The 17,822-nt window shown below is 39.8% G+C and overlaps 1 protein-coding gene across 3 annotated transcripts in view; it reads right to left on the bottom strand.

The window, feature by feature from the left end:
• Khdrbs3 (KH RNA binding domain containing, signal transduction associated 3) overlaps positions 1 to 17,822 on the bottom strand; it is a 142,629-nt gene that overhangs the window by 38,487 nt on the left and 86,320 nt on the right. For all 3 annotated transcript variants that reach the window (XR_009058490.1, XM_057792628.1, XM_057792629.1), the window contains exon 7: positions 10,558 to 10,640. Coding sequence is in view for 2 of the 3 variants with exons in the window: in XM_057792628.1 (XP_057648611.1) it covers positions 10,558 to 10,640 (83 nt within the window). In the remaining variant the exon portion in view is untranslated. The remainder of the gene's footprint in view (positions 1 to 10,557; positions 10,641 to 17,822) is intronic.

The raw sequence follows: 17,822 nt of genomic DNA, 5'->3' as shown, positions 1-17,822 counted from the left end.
AACAAATGGTGCTGTCATAACTGGATATCAACATGTAGAAGAATGAAAATAGACCTATATCTATCACCATGCACAAAACTCAAGTCCAAATAGATCAAAGACCTCAACATAAAGCCAGCCACACTGAACCTTACAGAAGAGAATGTGGGAAGTACACTGGAACACATTGGCACAGAAGACCACTTCCTAAATATAATCCCAGTAGCACAGACACTGAGAAAAACAATAAATGGGACCTCCCGAAATTGAAAAGCCTCTGTAAAGCAAAGGACACGGTCAACAAGACAAAACAACAGTCTACAGAATGGGAAGAGATCTTCACCAACCCCACATAGGACAGAGGGCTAATCTCCAAAATATACAAAGAACTCAAGAAATTGGTCGTCAAAAGAACAAATAATCCAATAAAAAAAAGAGGGGGGAACAGACCTAAACAGAGAACTCTCAACAGAGGAATCTAAAATGACTGAAAGACACTTAAGGAAATGTTCAACATCCTTAGTCATCGGAGAAATGCAAATCAAAACAACTCTGAGATTCCACCTTATGCCTGTAAGAATGGCCAAAATCAAAAACACTGATGACAACTTATGCTGGAGAGGTTGTGGGGTAAGGGAACACTCTTGCATTACTGGTGGGGGTGCAAGTTGGTACAGTCCCTTTGGATGTCAGTGTGGCAATTTCTCAGAAAATTAGGAAATAACCTTTCTCAGGACCCAGCAATACCATCTTTGGGTATATATCAAAATGATGTTCAATTGTGCCACAAGGACATGTGATCAACTATGTTCACAGTAGCTTTGTTTGTCATAGTCAGAACCTGGAAACAACCTAAATGCCCCTCGGTCAAAAATTGGTAAGAAAAATGTGGTACATTTACACAATGGAGTACTACACAGCAGAAAAAAATAGCGACAGCTTGAATTCTGCAGAAAAATGGATGGAGCTAGAAAACATCATTTTGAGTGAGGTAACCCAGACACAGAAAGACAATTATCACATGTCCTCACTCATAAGTGGTTTTTAAACATAAAGCAAAGAAATCCAGCCTACAAATCACAATCCCAGAGAACCTAGATAACAATGAGGAAGGACCCTAAGAGAGACACATATAGATCTAATCTACGTGGAAAGTAGAAAAAGACAAGATCTCCTGAGTAAATTGGGAGCATGGGGACCTTAGGAGAGGGTTGAATGAGAGGGGAGAGGCAGGGAGATGAGCTGAGAAAAATGTAGAGCTCAATAAAAATAAATAAAATTAAAAAAAAAACAGGCATAGGTTCTGGGTTTGGTACAGTGAAGTTTGGTACAAGCTCTCCGAACCTATGTAAATGATAGCATCTCAAGGTTTAGTTTAGCAGTATTTTAGGGGATACTGAGAAAGGAGGGATGATCTCCGTGCTGACACTAGAGATATTCTGCTTCATATCAGGCTCCTAACTTTTATACACATGCTGCACATGCATCATAGTATAGTACCTATGTGGCATGCATACCCTCCCCCTAAAGTTCTATTCTGAACCTCTGGGCCCCAAAACCCCTAATCATGACTGTGACTGAAGACAGGACCTTTAAAGGAGTAGTTTAAGTTAAAATGAAGTCTAAGAATGGGTTCTGATCCACTCTGATCAATGTTCTTCTAAGACAAACCTTGGATACACGAAGACACCAAGGATGTACTCACACAGGAAATACACTGTGAGGATACAGAGGACACACCTGCCAATCAGAGAGGAAGGCTCAGGTGGAAAAGGAGCTACTGACACGCTGACTTTGAGACTGACTTTCAGAACTATGAGAAAACAGTACTGTAGTATTTTATTATATGCTACTAGAAAGAAAAAAAAACATTTCTTTGGACAACTGCACAAAAAAGCATCTTATTTTAATTTACTAAAAAGCAGCAGGTTACATAAGTCTATTCTATGTCATGCAGACCAAGGTTCACTGGCTTCTGTTTCACAGTTGAATGATGTTTGGCAACTAATCTAATTGTTTGAACCAGTTTCTTCTCCAAGAAGTGCGTATTCCACATGGCTAGGCTCCTTTTGCACTGTGTATGCATACAAGTCTCATGGGTTTTGCTCCTGGGTACAGTCAGCTGAAGCACTGAAAACCTCACTTCAGAGAAGGTGGCTGCACTGGCCTGTAAGCTGTTTCCTTTAGTGAGTCTTTCCTGACACTCAAGGGTTTAAATTTATAGTGCTGCAGCCTCTTAACTGATTTTGCCCCTAGCTATGCTAAGCATCTGCCAATCCAGCTTCTGGATACTATTGGCTAATTAATTTCTCTAGATTCAAGTCTAAACATGCCATTCTTTCAGCTCCCTATTGCTTCCAAGTCTTACGTTTCAGCTCCTAGAGAGAATCTTCCACCCGAATTACACTATGAAGACTCCCCACACAAGGTATTTTGCTGTTGTTTGGTGTCTCTTGTGCCTGCCTTACCTTGGTAAGAAGTCCTTTCTCTAACTATCATCTGTGAACTCTCCTTGTTCTTTATTCTCTCAGATATATTCATAAATTCCAAACTGGAATTTTGTAGTCTTTCCAAGGAAAACATGAAACTTCTCAGGCTTCTCATAATAGCTTATAATTAAGTATTTACATCTGTTTCCTTATAGCCAGTGAGCTTTCCAGCGACCGGCTCTATTACGGCTCTATGATGGCTCTATGAGTCTCAGGTCTCAAACCCTAAGAGCAGTGCCGAGTATATGGCAGACATTCAAGAACCACTGACTGAAAAATGACAAAGGAGTGCCTCCCATTGTATTTACGTATTACCACAACATTTAAACTGAAAAGATCACAAGCTCCACCAGCCCAGACCCAACTGTGGCCATTGTCCTTTAGACTGAGTGAGTCATGTGGGCAATGGTATAAACTCCAATAAACTCCTATCCTGATTTAGACTACCTATAAGTCACTTGCTTTCATTCTGTCTGCTTTCCAAAGACTCACTGTGACATTACTGTCCTGTCAGTAAGGGCTTTAAATCTGGTTCTTTAAGGCAGTTCAGGAAACACTCTGGACTGGAGTCTTGCATGGTGGTGAACTAAATAAAAGAACAATGTGTTTGTTTTCTCCTCTATTACCTATTGTAACTATGCAGGATGGGACTGGTACCCATGAAAAACCAAAGTGAAAACATAAGAAGGCCACTTCCATCCCCTTGACACATGGCCTCCTGGTGCAGACCCAGCATCCTCCAAGTTCTTTCCTGTTGCCCGTTTCAGACTTCTTTCTAGACTACCTCTGTACCTTTGTGACTCCACTGACCCGCAGAACAACTCACTCCAACAGGGACCCACACCACACTAGAATGCGACCCAGAATTTTTCTCTAGTAGGTTCCTCACAATCACACTTAGCCAGGACCCAGAGTGGCAACAGAAACCACAAGACAGACCTAACAAAAAGGAGACCAGGTAACTACACCAAGAAACAATTCAAACACCAGAACTCCAGATGCCTAGATCACATCTCAAAAAAACACAAAGATGAACAACCAAGGCAGTATGTCTCCTCCAGAAACCAACAGACCTATAATGGAGGAAGGTCATTGGTTAAATAATAGAGAAACTGCTTGGCCCTCATAGGTTAGAACATAGGTGGGTGGAGTAAACAGAACAGAATGCTGGGAGGAAGAGGAAGTGAGCTTAGATGCAGGGCAGCTCCTCTCAGAGCCAGAAGCTATGCCGCTCTTCTCCGGGGCAGATGTGATGAAGCTCCGACCCAGGATGGACGTAGGCCAGAATCTTCCTGGTAAGTGCACCTTGGGGTGCTACACACATTATTAGAAATGGGCTAGTCCAGGTGCGAGAGTTAGCCAAGAAGAGGCTAGATATAATGGGCCAAGCAGTGTTTAAAGGAATACAGTTTGTGTGTTGTTATTTCAGGGCATAAGCTAGCCAGGCGACCAGGAGCTGGGGTGGCAGGAACACAGCCCGCAGCTCCCTACTACAGACCTATTACAATAGGCCCTGAGAAAGGAGTTAAGCTGAAGCACAAGACAAGGACTTCAAAACAAAAAGAACCATAAAGAAGACTTGAATAGAGCCCTTAAAGAAGACCATGAAAGCACAAACAATGGAATGAAATAAAGAAAACAATTCAAGACATGAAAATAGAATTTAACAAAGAAATAGAATCACCAAAGAAAACCCAGACTGAGATAAAACTGAAAATGAAAGACAGGCTGTCAAACAAACACTTCAGAGGAAGCTTCACCAGAAACATGGAAGACAGTCTCATGCCTTGATGACGGGGTAGAATAAATGGATAATTCGATTGAAGAAAATGGTGTGTGTGTGTGTGTGTGTGTGTGCGCGTATTTAAAAACTCCAAACACAAAATATCCAGGAAATCTAGAATATTTTGGAAAGACCAAACTTACAGATAATAGAGATAGAGGGGGAAAAAAAAACAACCAAAGTCAAAGGCACAGAAAATATTTTCAATAAAATCATAAAATAAAATTTACCTAATTTAAATAGAGGTGCCTTTATCAAGATATAAGAAACATACAGAACATCAAATAGTCTAAAAAAGAAAGTCCCGTCAGTATGCGCTGATTTTGTGTATTAATTTTGAGTCCTCCTAATTTGCTTAGTAGTTTCCTGATGAAGTTTTTAATGACTTCATATATAAAATCACTCCATCTGCAAATACACTTCAATGTTTTCCTTTCCTGTTTGAATTCTGCTTTCCTTCAGTTGTCTTACTGCTCTAGTAAACATTTTAAGGCTTTTATTGAATAGGTGTGGAGAGAGTGGATAGCCTTCTTTTGTTCTGGATTTTAGTGTGAGCTTGCTGTAAATTCCCTTTATACTGTTAGATGTGTCACTATAACCCTAGTTTCTCCAAGACTTTTATCATGAAGGTGTGTTGGGTTTTGTCAAGGGCCTTTTCTCCATCTAATGAGATGATTATGTGGAATTTATCTTTCCGGTTTTTTTTTTCATGTTGATTACATAACCTTTATATGCAAATAAAATTATATTGAAAAAGAAATCAGGGAAACAGTACCTTTTTTACAATCACCTCAAAACATAACAAAAACTAAAATAAACAGAAATCTTAGAATAACTGTAACCAAGAAAGAAAAAAAAAACCTTGTATAATAAAAGTTTTAAGATATTGAAGAAAGAAACTTGGGAAGACATCAGAAGATTGAAATACATTCCATGCTCATGGATCCACAGGATTAACACAGTAAAATGGCCATCCTAGAAAAGCATCTAAAGGGCTGGAGATGGCTCAAAGGTTAAGAGCACTGACTGCTCTTCCAAAGGACCTGAGTTCAATTCCAACCAACCACATAGTGGTACACAAACATCCTTAATGAGATCCGGTGCCTTCTTCTGGCCTGCAGGCATACATGCAGGCAGAAGACGGTATACATAATAAATAAATAAATCTTTAAAAAACAAAGCATCTATAGATTCAGTGAAATCTCCATCAAAATTCCAACAGAATCAAAAAACAACTGCTGTAGGTCTCACCATTCCTGACGTCAAGTTGCACTACAAAGATACAGTAATATAAACAGTATGGTATTAGCATGAAATCAGACATGCTGAATAATACAATCAAGCTGAAGACTAAGGAAACCTATAAACACAAGAGTTTTTACAAAAAAAAAAAAAGCTAAAAATAAACACTGGAGGAAAGACAGTATCTTCAAGAAAAGGTAAAGGTCAAACTGAATGGTTGCATATTGATCAACTCATAGAAAACTCAAATCCAAGTCGATTAAAGATTTCAACATAAAACCAGACGCACTGAATCTGATAGACAAGAAAGTCGGCAATAGGCTTGAATTCATTGGCACAAGAAAGGAATAGGACACTCACTGATAGCACAGGCACTAAGACCAACTAATAAATGGAACCTTATACTGCTAAAAATCTTTTGTATAGCCGGGTGGTGGTGGCGCACGCCTTTAATCCCAGCACTCGTGAGGCAGAGGCAGGCGGATCTCTGTGAGTTCGAGACCAGCCTGGTCTACAAGAGCTAGTTCCAGGACAGGCTCCAAAACCACAGAGAAACCCTGTCTCGAAAAAACCAAAAAAAAAAAAAAAAATCTTTTGTATAGTACAGGACACCATTATTCAAACAAAGCAGCAGCCTACAGAATGGAAAAAGATCTTTACCAAATAGACATGTGACACGGGAATAGGATAGGATCTAAAATATATAAAGAGCTAAAATAGTATCAAGAAAACAACAATTAAAAAATGGGGTACAGAATTAAGTAGAGTTCTCAAAAAGGTAAAAAAATAAATGTTTAGAAACACTTAGAAAGTGTTCAATATCCTTAGCTACCATTGAAATTCAAATCAATACTTTGAAACTTAATTTTATACCAAGCAGAATGGACAAGATCATTAAAACCAATGACAGACCATTCTGAGGAGCATACAGAGTAAGGGAAACACTCATTCATTGCTGGTGGTACTGTAAGTTTGTTCAGTCGCTAGGGAAACCAGAAACCAATCTGGCAGTTCCTCAGGAAAGTGGGAATATATCTACCTCAAGATCCAGTTATACAACTCCTGGGCATAAACCCAAAGACTGTATCTTACCTCATCCCCGTTCATAGGTGTTCTATTCATAATAGCCAGAAACAGGCAAACAGCATAAAGTGAGTAATGGAAACATGGCATATTGATACAATGGAATATTATGCAACTGCTTTGAAAAATAAAATTATGAAATTTGCAGATAAGTGAAGAAAAAATTATCCTGATGAGATAACCCAGATCTAAAAAGGCAAATGAATATTGCCTGTTTTTTCTCATACGTGAATTTTGTTTTTAACTTTAGACGTGTGCTTCAAACTAATAACCACAAAGGTTAGGTAGCTAGTAAGGGATTGAGTATGCAAGTGGCAAGGGGATACAGTCTTACAAAAGGAGATAAGGCAGAAACCAGAATACAAGGATTGAATGGAGAGCAGGGTGGGAGGGCAGCCGAAAGGAGGGCATTCAAGGAGGGAAAATTAACAATAACGGTCTTTTGAAAAGCCATATGGAAACTTAATACTGCAGAAGCTTCCTAAAATATATACATATGTGAAAGGAATCAAAGAGTAACAGAAATAATAAAAGAGATGATAACCCAACTAGACATCTTATGCTACCAAATAAAACCTGCAGTGCCAGGAATTAGTTGCATCTTATTGATTCATTGCCCCATGGAAAGCTCCATACATAAAAGACTATCAGCAAAGCAATTAGTTACTCTCCATAACCTGATAGTAAAGCCCTACTGCTATCAACAATTATATATGTTATTGATCACGGAGAAATCCAGCTGGTGCCCAAATCAGAAGCTTCACTCCTACTCACTAATGTTCATGGTGCTATAAGATTTTACATACTACCAGAGGCGAAAACTAATCATCAGTACGCCCAGACACAAACTCTGACACCCACAACAGCAACCTGCTTGCGAGATATAATGTTGCCCTATTGGCACAAATGTTGTAGGATCAATCAATCACTTTTTAATTGGCTTTAAAGTCTACTGCATGACCCAGGGGCCCCTGAGCCAGAAGTGACCCAAATGCCAGTTGGAACTGACAAGAAAAAGGGAGTAAGCAACCAACACTTTCATTCAGCTACGATGCCTACCAACCACAATAATGACCAGTTAGTCACAGTAACCCTAAGGGTGCAGTAGTGGCACACACACATTTTGGCAGTAACCAACAGCTCTGTAATTGGAATTAAGACCTGCTCAACAAGAGGGAAATCATGTCTAGTACTGGAAACCTAGCAAACTACCCACAGCTAGTGAAGTCATGGATCACGGAAGAAAACCTACAACCATAATTTTACTAAATCAGCATAATCCCTAACTACACTCTAAATATTTGTTCTTATACCCAATAAGTGTAATTCTTACTCCTTACGAAGAGATGGGAAACATTCCAGAAAACCACAACGAATTAAAATGCAGAGTTGTGAAGTATGGCCCCAATGGATACATCTATAAAACAACTTCCACACCTAAGGGGACACCGCAGAAGATGGGGTGGAAATATTTTAAGAGCCAGGGGATCAGGGAGTAGCTCCCAGAATTGTCAGCAGAGACACACATAAAGTATCACCAACATTACTGCCTAAACGTGAGACAAACAAGGACAAAAACAGAAGGCCAATGTGAAGTGGGGAAAGACCACAATGTCTCAACCCTATACCAAGAACTAAAGGCAACTAAGTCATGCTATGAGTTGGAGACATAGTTGTCCTATACCAAACTGTCAACCCTGGGAACACACAAGTAACATTAAACAGACTGAGTAGGTTATATTTAGGAATACATATATGTGGGTGTGAATTTCTATAATATATTAATTATATTTATATATACATGTACATATGTGCATGTAACAATTCATGAAAAAAGAGGCCATCAATTTGAAAGACAGCAAAGAGGGGTTGGTCATATGGGACATGTTGGAGGGGAAAAGGGGAAAGAGAGAAATGATATAACAATTAAATTATGATCTTAAAACTAAAATTAAAAAATATACCTTTGCATGAGATGAAACCAAAATCTAACAGTGCTAAAATGGCCAAGAAGCTGAGACTAGGTAAGTCCACTATCTGCTAAGGATGACTCCTGATATACTGCCATACCTAGAGGCCAGTGAATTCTTCAACCTCATCAGAAAAGTATCTTTTTACAACAAAGACTCGTGAATGGACGATGTGCAGAGAGTGACAGGCTCTGGAGCACTCAGTCCTAAATGGGATCTTTTTCAAACCCCTCCCTTCAAGGCTCAGGGATCTATATGGAAAAGGAAGTGGAAAGACTGTAAGAATCAGAGGTGATGGATGACTCCAAAGAAACAGTGTCTTGCAGATAGGAAAGAACCAGTATACAAATGAGCTCATAAACAGTATGGCAGCATACGCAAAACACACAAGACTCAAAAAGTGTGTGCATGCAATTTGGTTTCACTTTGTTTTTTTTTGTTGTGGTGGTTGTGGTTGTTGTTTCTTATTGGCTTTTTGTTTTGTGGGGAGAATCTGAGAGGAGTTTGGAAAGAACATGATCAAAATGTATGAAGAAAATTTTTAAAGAAAAATGTATGCTAACTAGAAGCGAGAAAACAAAGGGCCATACGTATTAGCACACTATGTAGAACATTTTCATACTCAGATCATCACACAGATCAAGCAAACACATGCAACAGCCCTAGATTCTAGTTCTAGATGGGTGTGGAGCCAGTACTCACGAAGGAGTACAGGGAAACCCTCCATCTGATTGTGCACTGATCAATCTCTTTGTTGTTTAGTCTCCTCTTCCACAGACATAGTGTCTATCTTATAAGAGGATATGCTTCTTATAGGATATGTTCACTTGGCCTGGGTGACAGGCCTTAAGAGAACAGGGTCAGACAGAAACCACACACTCAGGAAGTATTATGAAGATGCATGTGCTTCACTAGGACACTTCATACTGAAACACTTGGGAATATATGTGTTTTTAAGTAAAGTCGAGAAATGCCTGGTTGTAAAGAGTAGTCTTGGAATTAAAAGATCCGACTAAGGACCCAGTTCCCCATGCCAGTTGTGGTATGATCTTGGACAAATGGCTGCTTCTGGAACCCACTCCTTGCTCTCTAGAGTAGGATACTTGAAGTGCTGGCCCAGCTACAGGAGGAGCTGCAGAGAGCAAGCCTCACGCAGTTTCTTGCCTGTCATTTTCAACAAACTGTAAGAGTGGTCCTGTCCAGAGAACTAATGACAAAAACACAAAGAACAAGGCATCCACTAAGAAAGACACCTGCCAGCCTAAGCCCGAAGGCCACCTGTCACAGGTTATATACGAAGTAGCATGTCAAAAGCAAAGATGAAAATTGTTTAATACTCTCACCTACCCAGCATCAAGCTTCAGGTAAGAGAACCCATATATTCACTCTCAGCTTGATTGGCACCACATCCACACATGCCCACACTCCTTCACAATAGACACACATCTGTGTTTAGGCTTTGCAGTCACTGTAGGACCAGCATTTGGTGCACACAATTTTTTGGGGGGAGGGTCTGACCAGGATGAAATTGTTACATTTACAGAAACTGAAGCTGCTGGGAGATAGGAGCATCACTGCTAAGAAGGCACAATTCTGTGACCAGCAGGCCAAGCTCTGCCATTACATCTCCAGAAAGGCAGGATGTTCACATTTCCTATGGAATTTCAGGGCCTTAGGAGTGAATGGCTATCCATTTTAAGGCATCATTCTTTCTTAGGATATTATTAAAGGATATATATTATTAAAGCATATCATCCTTATTCAAGATGATATTAAATACTTAGGTCAAATTTTCAGAGTAGATAAACACAGCTCTTAAGTCCAGATGCTCTAGCATGACTGTTTCCAGGAGCATGTTACTTGGAACATGTATGGAAATCTCCATACATGTAACTCAGAAGGACAGATTCCACTTCTCCAGTTGGAAGAAACAACAACAATAAGTCCAGTCAGTCCCACTAGATGACATCACACCTCCCTGCATGGCCTGGCAGCAAGAGGTGACTCTTACCTTTGGGCTGGGGTGCTGTAGCTGTTGTCATAGGAATCGTAACTCTGCTCGTCGTACGCCGTACCATACCCATCATCATAGTCCTGAAACACAGCAGAGGAGAGAAATTAAGAAGAGCCTCTGGAAAGAAAGAACACTCTGCTTCCAGTCCCTGCATGGTGCCAGCTGACGCTGAGTCTAACCATGGTGCGCGATGTGCAGTTGTGGCTTCAGTCCAATGGCCAGAACAAAAAGCTCCCAACATTCTCTCAAAAGAACAAGCATGTGCTGGAAACCATGGCTACATGGTCAGGACTCAAAAATGAACCAGGGAGCTGCAGAGTGCCAAAGAACATTTATTTAAAAACAAACACACAAAGGAAGAAAGCATGGCTAAATCTTGGTGAGAAAAGAAGTATGTGATATTTCCACTTAGCAACCACAGGCTGGGAGCCACTGGGGTGCAGTGAGGCAACTGGAACAGCCTTTAGCAACGGTTCCCAGTGAGTGATCTTCATCTGATCGGACTTGGCACTCTCTTTAGTACAAACAGGCTCACTCCCTAGGGGTTAGCTGAAGAAAATAATTAGAGACACTTGTTTAACAGTTTAGCTGCTTGAGACTGTGGAGAAATACTGGGCAAATGGGTTAATTAATAAGCATTAAAAAAATCCAAAATATTCCCAGGAATCTAGAGGGCTGTGCCCATCTCAGTGCCATACGCCCAGAACTGTTTCCTTTGGCTGACCCTGAGATCCAGCATGGGGAGGAAATGGAAGCAGAGCTGAGGGTAAACTGGCTGGGTGAGTGCCGGGTATGAGTGCCAACATACCTAAGCATATACCCATCAGAAGCCAGGCACAAAGTTAACGCAGAGGAGACTAAAGGGGCAACGTCAGATGCATACAGATGTCACAGATTTTGTTTTGAATAGTCCTAAACATAAAACATATAACAAATCCTGGAAGAATGTGATTCCTAGAGTTGATGATTAATATATATTGTGTCTAGTTTAAAACAAGAATTTGAGACATGTTAATAAAAACACAAAAATATGGTCTTTCTATAAGAAAAATAGCTGTTAATAAAAATTGTCTCTGAAGAAGTAAAAACATTCAATCTGCTAGGCAAAGAATTTAAACCAGCATCTTGAACACAACCAAGGAGCTAAACAAACTGTTATGACCAAGAAAAGCCTCAGTATATCACCTCACCAAATAGAGCCTATCAGTGGACAGAGAGGCCAAGGAAATGCTTGGCTTGGAAACCAATGTAGCAGAAACGTCACTGGTCTCATCAGCAGAAACACTGGACAGAAGTCACTGAACTTGAAGACAGCAGACATGCTGAGAACAAAGGATGGAAAGAAAGAACACAGCATCAGAGACCTGTGAACAGTACCCAGTGAATGAGCAGAAAAATATTCAGAGAAACAACCAGTTCAAACCTTCCCAATTTGATGACAAAACTTCACATACCTAAGAAGCTTAACATTTCCAAAAGTAAAACCACAGAGATCCACAACCGTAAGTGCCAGAAAGGCAAAAACAGAAATCCCTGCCAAAGACATGTACCTGGTGACACAGGAACATCCCGACAGGAAGAACAGCACCTAGAAGACAAGGAGAACCCACATTCCAGACACAAAGGAAGCTCAGACAGAAGAGTGGATGAGGTGCGGCTGCACTGAAATGCTCCTTCAAATTAACAGAGGATTCAGAACCATAGCAGGCAAAACCAGAAAAGGACAAGTAGTAGACACACATTTTAGGAAACAGAGAGAGCCCTTCCGAGAAGGAGAAGTTGTTAGTAACTTGAAGCTACATGAAAAATTTCATGTTTAGAAATACATAAAGGACAATACAAAGATAAATATGTAACTATGGAGCGATACATCCAATAACAGCAAAACACACCTGCATGACAGTGGATCAGCAAAAGCAGTCTATATATTTGAAGAATAATTACAGTAACCAAAGCAATACACCCTTACAGGCACATACAAAAAGAAAGTCAGAAATTACCATTCATATTTAAATGCAATTCACTTTTTAACAATAGTTTCAAGACAGCTCACTCGGGACTTTTCAATAAATAATGATGGGACCCCTGCAGAGAGACCCACACATAAGAAGATAAAATTGAATGACAACCTCACATCATATGCAAACATCAACACAGCGTGCATCATATCTGCATGTGAGCAGTTACAGAACTTGGAGAACAAAAGGTAAGCATGACTATACACTGTCACCGTCATGACCTTGGGTCAGTGATTTCTTCGATAGACTAGCGAAAGCACAGACATGAGAAATATGGAGAAAAAAATGGAGCTCAGAGAAATTCAAAGCTTTCAACTTTCAAAGGACACCATTTAAAAGAAATGAAAAGATAATCCACTTCATGGGGGAAAAAATCAGTAACACATGGGATTTGGTTTACTCTCCAAAATAGAAAAAGATTCTTATAACTCAGCCAGGAAAAGACAGTAACTACAAGATAAAAGCCAGCCATATCATTCTTTGGGAGACATGCTTTATCCACGTTGGTTAATTTTGAGGTAGAGTTCTATGTCGAGAACACTGGCCTCCAACTCACAAGAGATCCTCCTGCCTCTGCCTCTCACTGTTATTTCTAAAGAGCCGTGAACTTCAAAACAGTCAAGAAACACAATGTTTCTGTACGATGGAATCTGACATATTACACACTAGTTTTTAGGCCACAAAAGCACTGTCTCTTGTCCTATAGCTGGCTCTAAGTTTCCAGGGTTAATTACATGGTGGCTCTGGGTTTACTGGTATTTTTAAAATACTTAAATGATTTGTGAACAACACCTTTGAACATCAGTGCACAGCCCTTGGCGGCAGGTAAATGAACCACGTGGTCAAAGGAGCATCAACACTAGTGTACAATCTCTCACTCAATGCAGCTCATCCTTGCATCAAATTCTGTTTTTACACTTACGTAAATCCTCAAACTATATAGAAGGGATGAGAAGTATACATATATGTCCAGCATATGATGAACTTCATAATGATCCTGACATCAATCATTCTCAAATGGTATACCACAATCCCACCTCTACACTTTTTTTTCCTAGAATTTTAATAAAACTCAAAAAAGGTGAAGAATGTCAAAGTTACTATGTACAGGAGAGTCACATAATAGGTTCAAAAATGATTAACTCATTCTCTTAAAATATTTTATTTTTATTCATGTACATATGTGTGTTGCTGTGTGTGTATGTGAGTATGAATTCAGGTGTGCATGGAGGCCAGAAGAGGGCATCAAAATCCCGAGCTGGAGTTGCAGGCATGCAGGGGATTAAGAGCCTCGGAAAGTGAGGTTGGGGGAACAGAATTCCAGTACACTCCTGATGCAGTGCGTGTTCTTAACTACTGAATCATTTCTCCAGCCCCAGTACTTTTTAAATTAAAAAAAATAAATACAATAATTGGACATATTTTGCAGGTACAGTTTTATTTAAGAATATCAAAATGCTAACTATCCTGACTCGGTCATTATGTATTCACTTTTAGAAAGCATTTACAGACTTACTTCGTTTAATTTACAAAAAACAGTTATCTAAATGGAAGCTTTCAAAATCTCCCAATTTTATAAAACAAGTGTCAGCAGAAATAGATACTACCACCTTGCAGGTGTAAGTCTTATATAAATTATACATGATTACCTATACAGTTGAAAGTTTTGTCAAAAGGAAGAAATAATACAAAATGGGGGACGGTCATATAAAAGGAATAAAATTGTAACACAAAAACAAGCCACGGTGTTCTTCAGAGTTAAAGGTAAATCACTAATTTGGTTATGATATTTCAGTGGCCAATGCAAAGTGGCCATAAAACAAACTCTGAGATGATTTTCATAACAGAGCAGTAGCAAAATAACAACATGAATTCTGACCAACTACTAAGCTAAAAGCTGGCAATAACTAATATCAGGAACATTTCCAATCATTGTTTAAACTTTTCATGCATTCTCTAACCTGTTTCGAGCACTGTGCTAGACACAGACACCATGATGGAGATCTTCCTACGGCTAATGAGTGAGCTGCCATACAATGAAGTGGAGTGGAGATAATGGACAGCCAAAGAGAGCCTTGTAATTCATTATGTCAATGGTGAGACAGACCAGACCAACTGAGAAAAGCAAAGGAAGCTCAAAGTGAATTCATAAAAAACCTAGTATTTTTTCAAAGAAAGGTCTTGGTGGCGCACGCCTTTAATCCCAGCACTTGGGAGGCAGAGGCAGGCGGATCTCTGTGAGTTCGAGACCAGCCTGGTCTACAAGAGCTAGTTCCAGGACAGGCTCCAAAACCACAGAGAAACCCTGTCTCGAAAATCCAAAAAAAAAAAAAGAATTATTCGAATGAATGGAAGGTGTAAAGCAATGGAGGAACAGACCTTTTGTATCCAGGGAGGCTACGAACTGGAATGAACATTGCAAGACAAGAGTAGAGGAATGATGATGAAAAGCCAGGAGCTGCGTCATGGAGGACCAGTTAAAGAATGGACATCTGGGTTTTAGTGACATGATTACCTTGTGTTGCAGAAATCCCTGTCTGGCAATACTGCAGAACAAAAAGGATGATCTGCAAAGTCGGTGTGCAAGAAGGTCATTGTGGGGTACAAATAGTTTGGGAAATACACAGGTTATGGCTTCTTTAGCAACATGTTAAATGCCTGTAAAGACTGGGTAGTTCAAGGAAAGAGTTCCGATATATATTTAAGATTATAAATGACTAAAATTTAAAATTTTAACTAAAATGCTATGCTGTGCACCATTTTACTTCTATACTATGCCATTCAATCCTTGCTCAACTCTTATGCCAGGTTATTGCAATACTATTTAAGGACACAATTGTTCAGCTCACTGAATGACTAACATCCGTGTTTTATACTTCACAATATGAATCTGAAGTTCTTTATTTTATGATTTCTTTATTGGACTTGGCTACGAAGTATGTATTTTGTACTTATTCCAACTACAGCAGTGATATCTGCTCAGTGGACACCATATGTAAATATAGGGACACGGAAAGCGTAAGGCGACAGGGTTAAGGAACAGTTGCCTGGGACTCGGGTGCTCTTCTACTGCGTTTACTGAGAGTTCCCAGACAGAGAATAAGAGAACCAGAGAAATGAACAAGGGTGGGTGAAGAATGGTGGGGCTTATTAAGTCTCTAAACATCAGATCACCCCCCCACCACCATTACTTTTTGTGAGACTACCTCAAGTAGCCCAGGCTGGCCTAGAACTCACTACGTAGCAGAGGGTGACCTTGAACTCCTGCTCCTCTTGAGGTTGTTTCAACTAGCTAGAGAATCTGTTTCTATGTCCTCAAGCTCTCTCACACACACACTCCCTCTGCATTCTGATATGAAGCCTGAGGTCCACTGGCATTATTAGGTTCATCAGGACCTTCAGAAACCTTCAGATCATTTGGACTCTTTCAAATGAACAAAGCAGGAAATCTGCATTTCACATTCTAGTGTCTTCACCTACACATTTGTGTTTCACCAGTGCCTAGGTGAAATGCAAATCTAGGCTTGTAGCTTCCTGACTTGTACTCTGTTTACTGGCTCATACAAGATACAGACCAAATGGGCACATGTGTAGGCCAAGGAAGCAGTTCTGCTTCTCACGGATGGTGCCTCTTCTCCTCTGGAACCTTCCTGGATAACAAATGTTAGCCTGAAAGTGATATTATCATTGTGGGACTATCACAATTGATAATCCACATATATTTGGCACCTACAATTATTTTTTTTGTCTCCTTTCTTGCTTTCTACTCTAGAAAGTCCCTATGAGTTGGTACCAGTTTCTCTTCTCCTCCACTTCCTGATCCTCCCCTTCTCTGCACCACCCCCATCTTCATGCACAAATATCACTATACTTTGTTCTCTTTGGTATCTCACTGCTCTGCCCAACATCACCCAGCTGGTTCCTTTTCTTCTCCCAGTTAGTCATTATGTTAAGCAAAATCAGTCAGATTCAGGAAGAAAAATACTATATATTTTATCTTACATGTGAAATCTAGATTTAAAATTATGTATGTGTGTGCAGATAAATTCAGAGAACTAAAAGAGAGATCATGACAGAGAAGGAAGAGGCTCTCCAAGAGGTGAAACAGAGGTGACAATGGAGTGCATGTAGAAGACACTGGGAGCAGGGAGCAAACCTGCGCATGATCATATCTCACATACAGCAGGCAATGTAGCAGCATCTGCAGAGGGACTGAACAAAAGAACAAATTCATGGCCAACTCACAGGAAATACGATAAATGTTTCCTTGAGACGAATGCAAGTCAAGGCAACACTACAAAAGAAAGCAAGCATAGGGATTTTTAAAATGTTGAAAATCTTGTTACTCATAGTGCATTTACACTGTTTTTGGTGAGCACTCAGATTTCTATTCTCTGCCTTGAGCAAATGATCACCTTTGGAGGTCTATTTCTGAAAGCCAGAATGACATTATCAAAAACTGCAAATGCATACAAAGCTTGCTTCTTCATCAAGCATACACCTGCGGCTATGCTTAGAAACAGAACTGGGACAATGAACCCCTAGCTGGACAACAGGCTACAGCAAGGGCCATGTGCTCTGACACAGGTGGAGAGGTTTCCTATACCACTCTCAAGCTGGCACAAGTCCAGATAACCAGAATATTGCTTTAAATATTGCTTTAAAGCCATCTTCCAGGACAGAGGAAACAGCGTGGCCCATTTAGTTTTATTTCTGTCACAAGTAAAATCAAGTATAACATTTAAACCTGGAGAAACAATTTTAAACTGAGAGAATTTAAAAGAGTGATTACAAAAATACTGCATCAGAGTGGCATCCTTTTAAAGGGAGATAATTATATTATGAATACTTTACTCTAACTAGGGTGACAACTGGCCATTTTGAGATATGAGAAGTTTCCACACAGATGCAGTGTGAAAAGCTTCAGCAAATTTAGGGTTTATAATGATTATACTGAGTTTATAAAACAAATAATAAAGACTTTTTAAAATTCACTTTAGCTGGGGCTCTGGGAAATAATATCCCTGGTATAGCTTCAACAGTATCCTAAATGACAGTGAACATATGAGCTGCGACATCTGTAAGAAAAGACACAGGCTGTAGTACTTCTAACCCTAAATAAAAGCCTTTCCACATCATCTGCATCAAATATGATGTATGTAACCCTTGGTATCCTTGGGCAGCCGCTCACCTTGTGGCTGTAAGAAGTGTCTCAAGGCTGCTCCTACTAGGGCTTGGGAATGT

This window comes from Chionomys nivalis, chromosome 17 (assembly GCF_950005125.1).
Source record: "Chionomys nivalis chromosome 17, mChiNiv1.1, whole genome shotgun sequence".
Taxonomy (NCBI): Eukaryota; Metazoa; Chordata; class Mammalia; order Rodentia; family Cricetidae; genus Chionomys; species Chionomys nivalis.
This window is presented reverse-complemented; position numbering and strand designations above follow the sequence as displayed.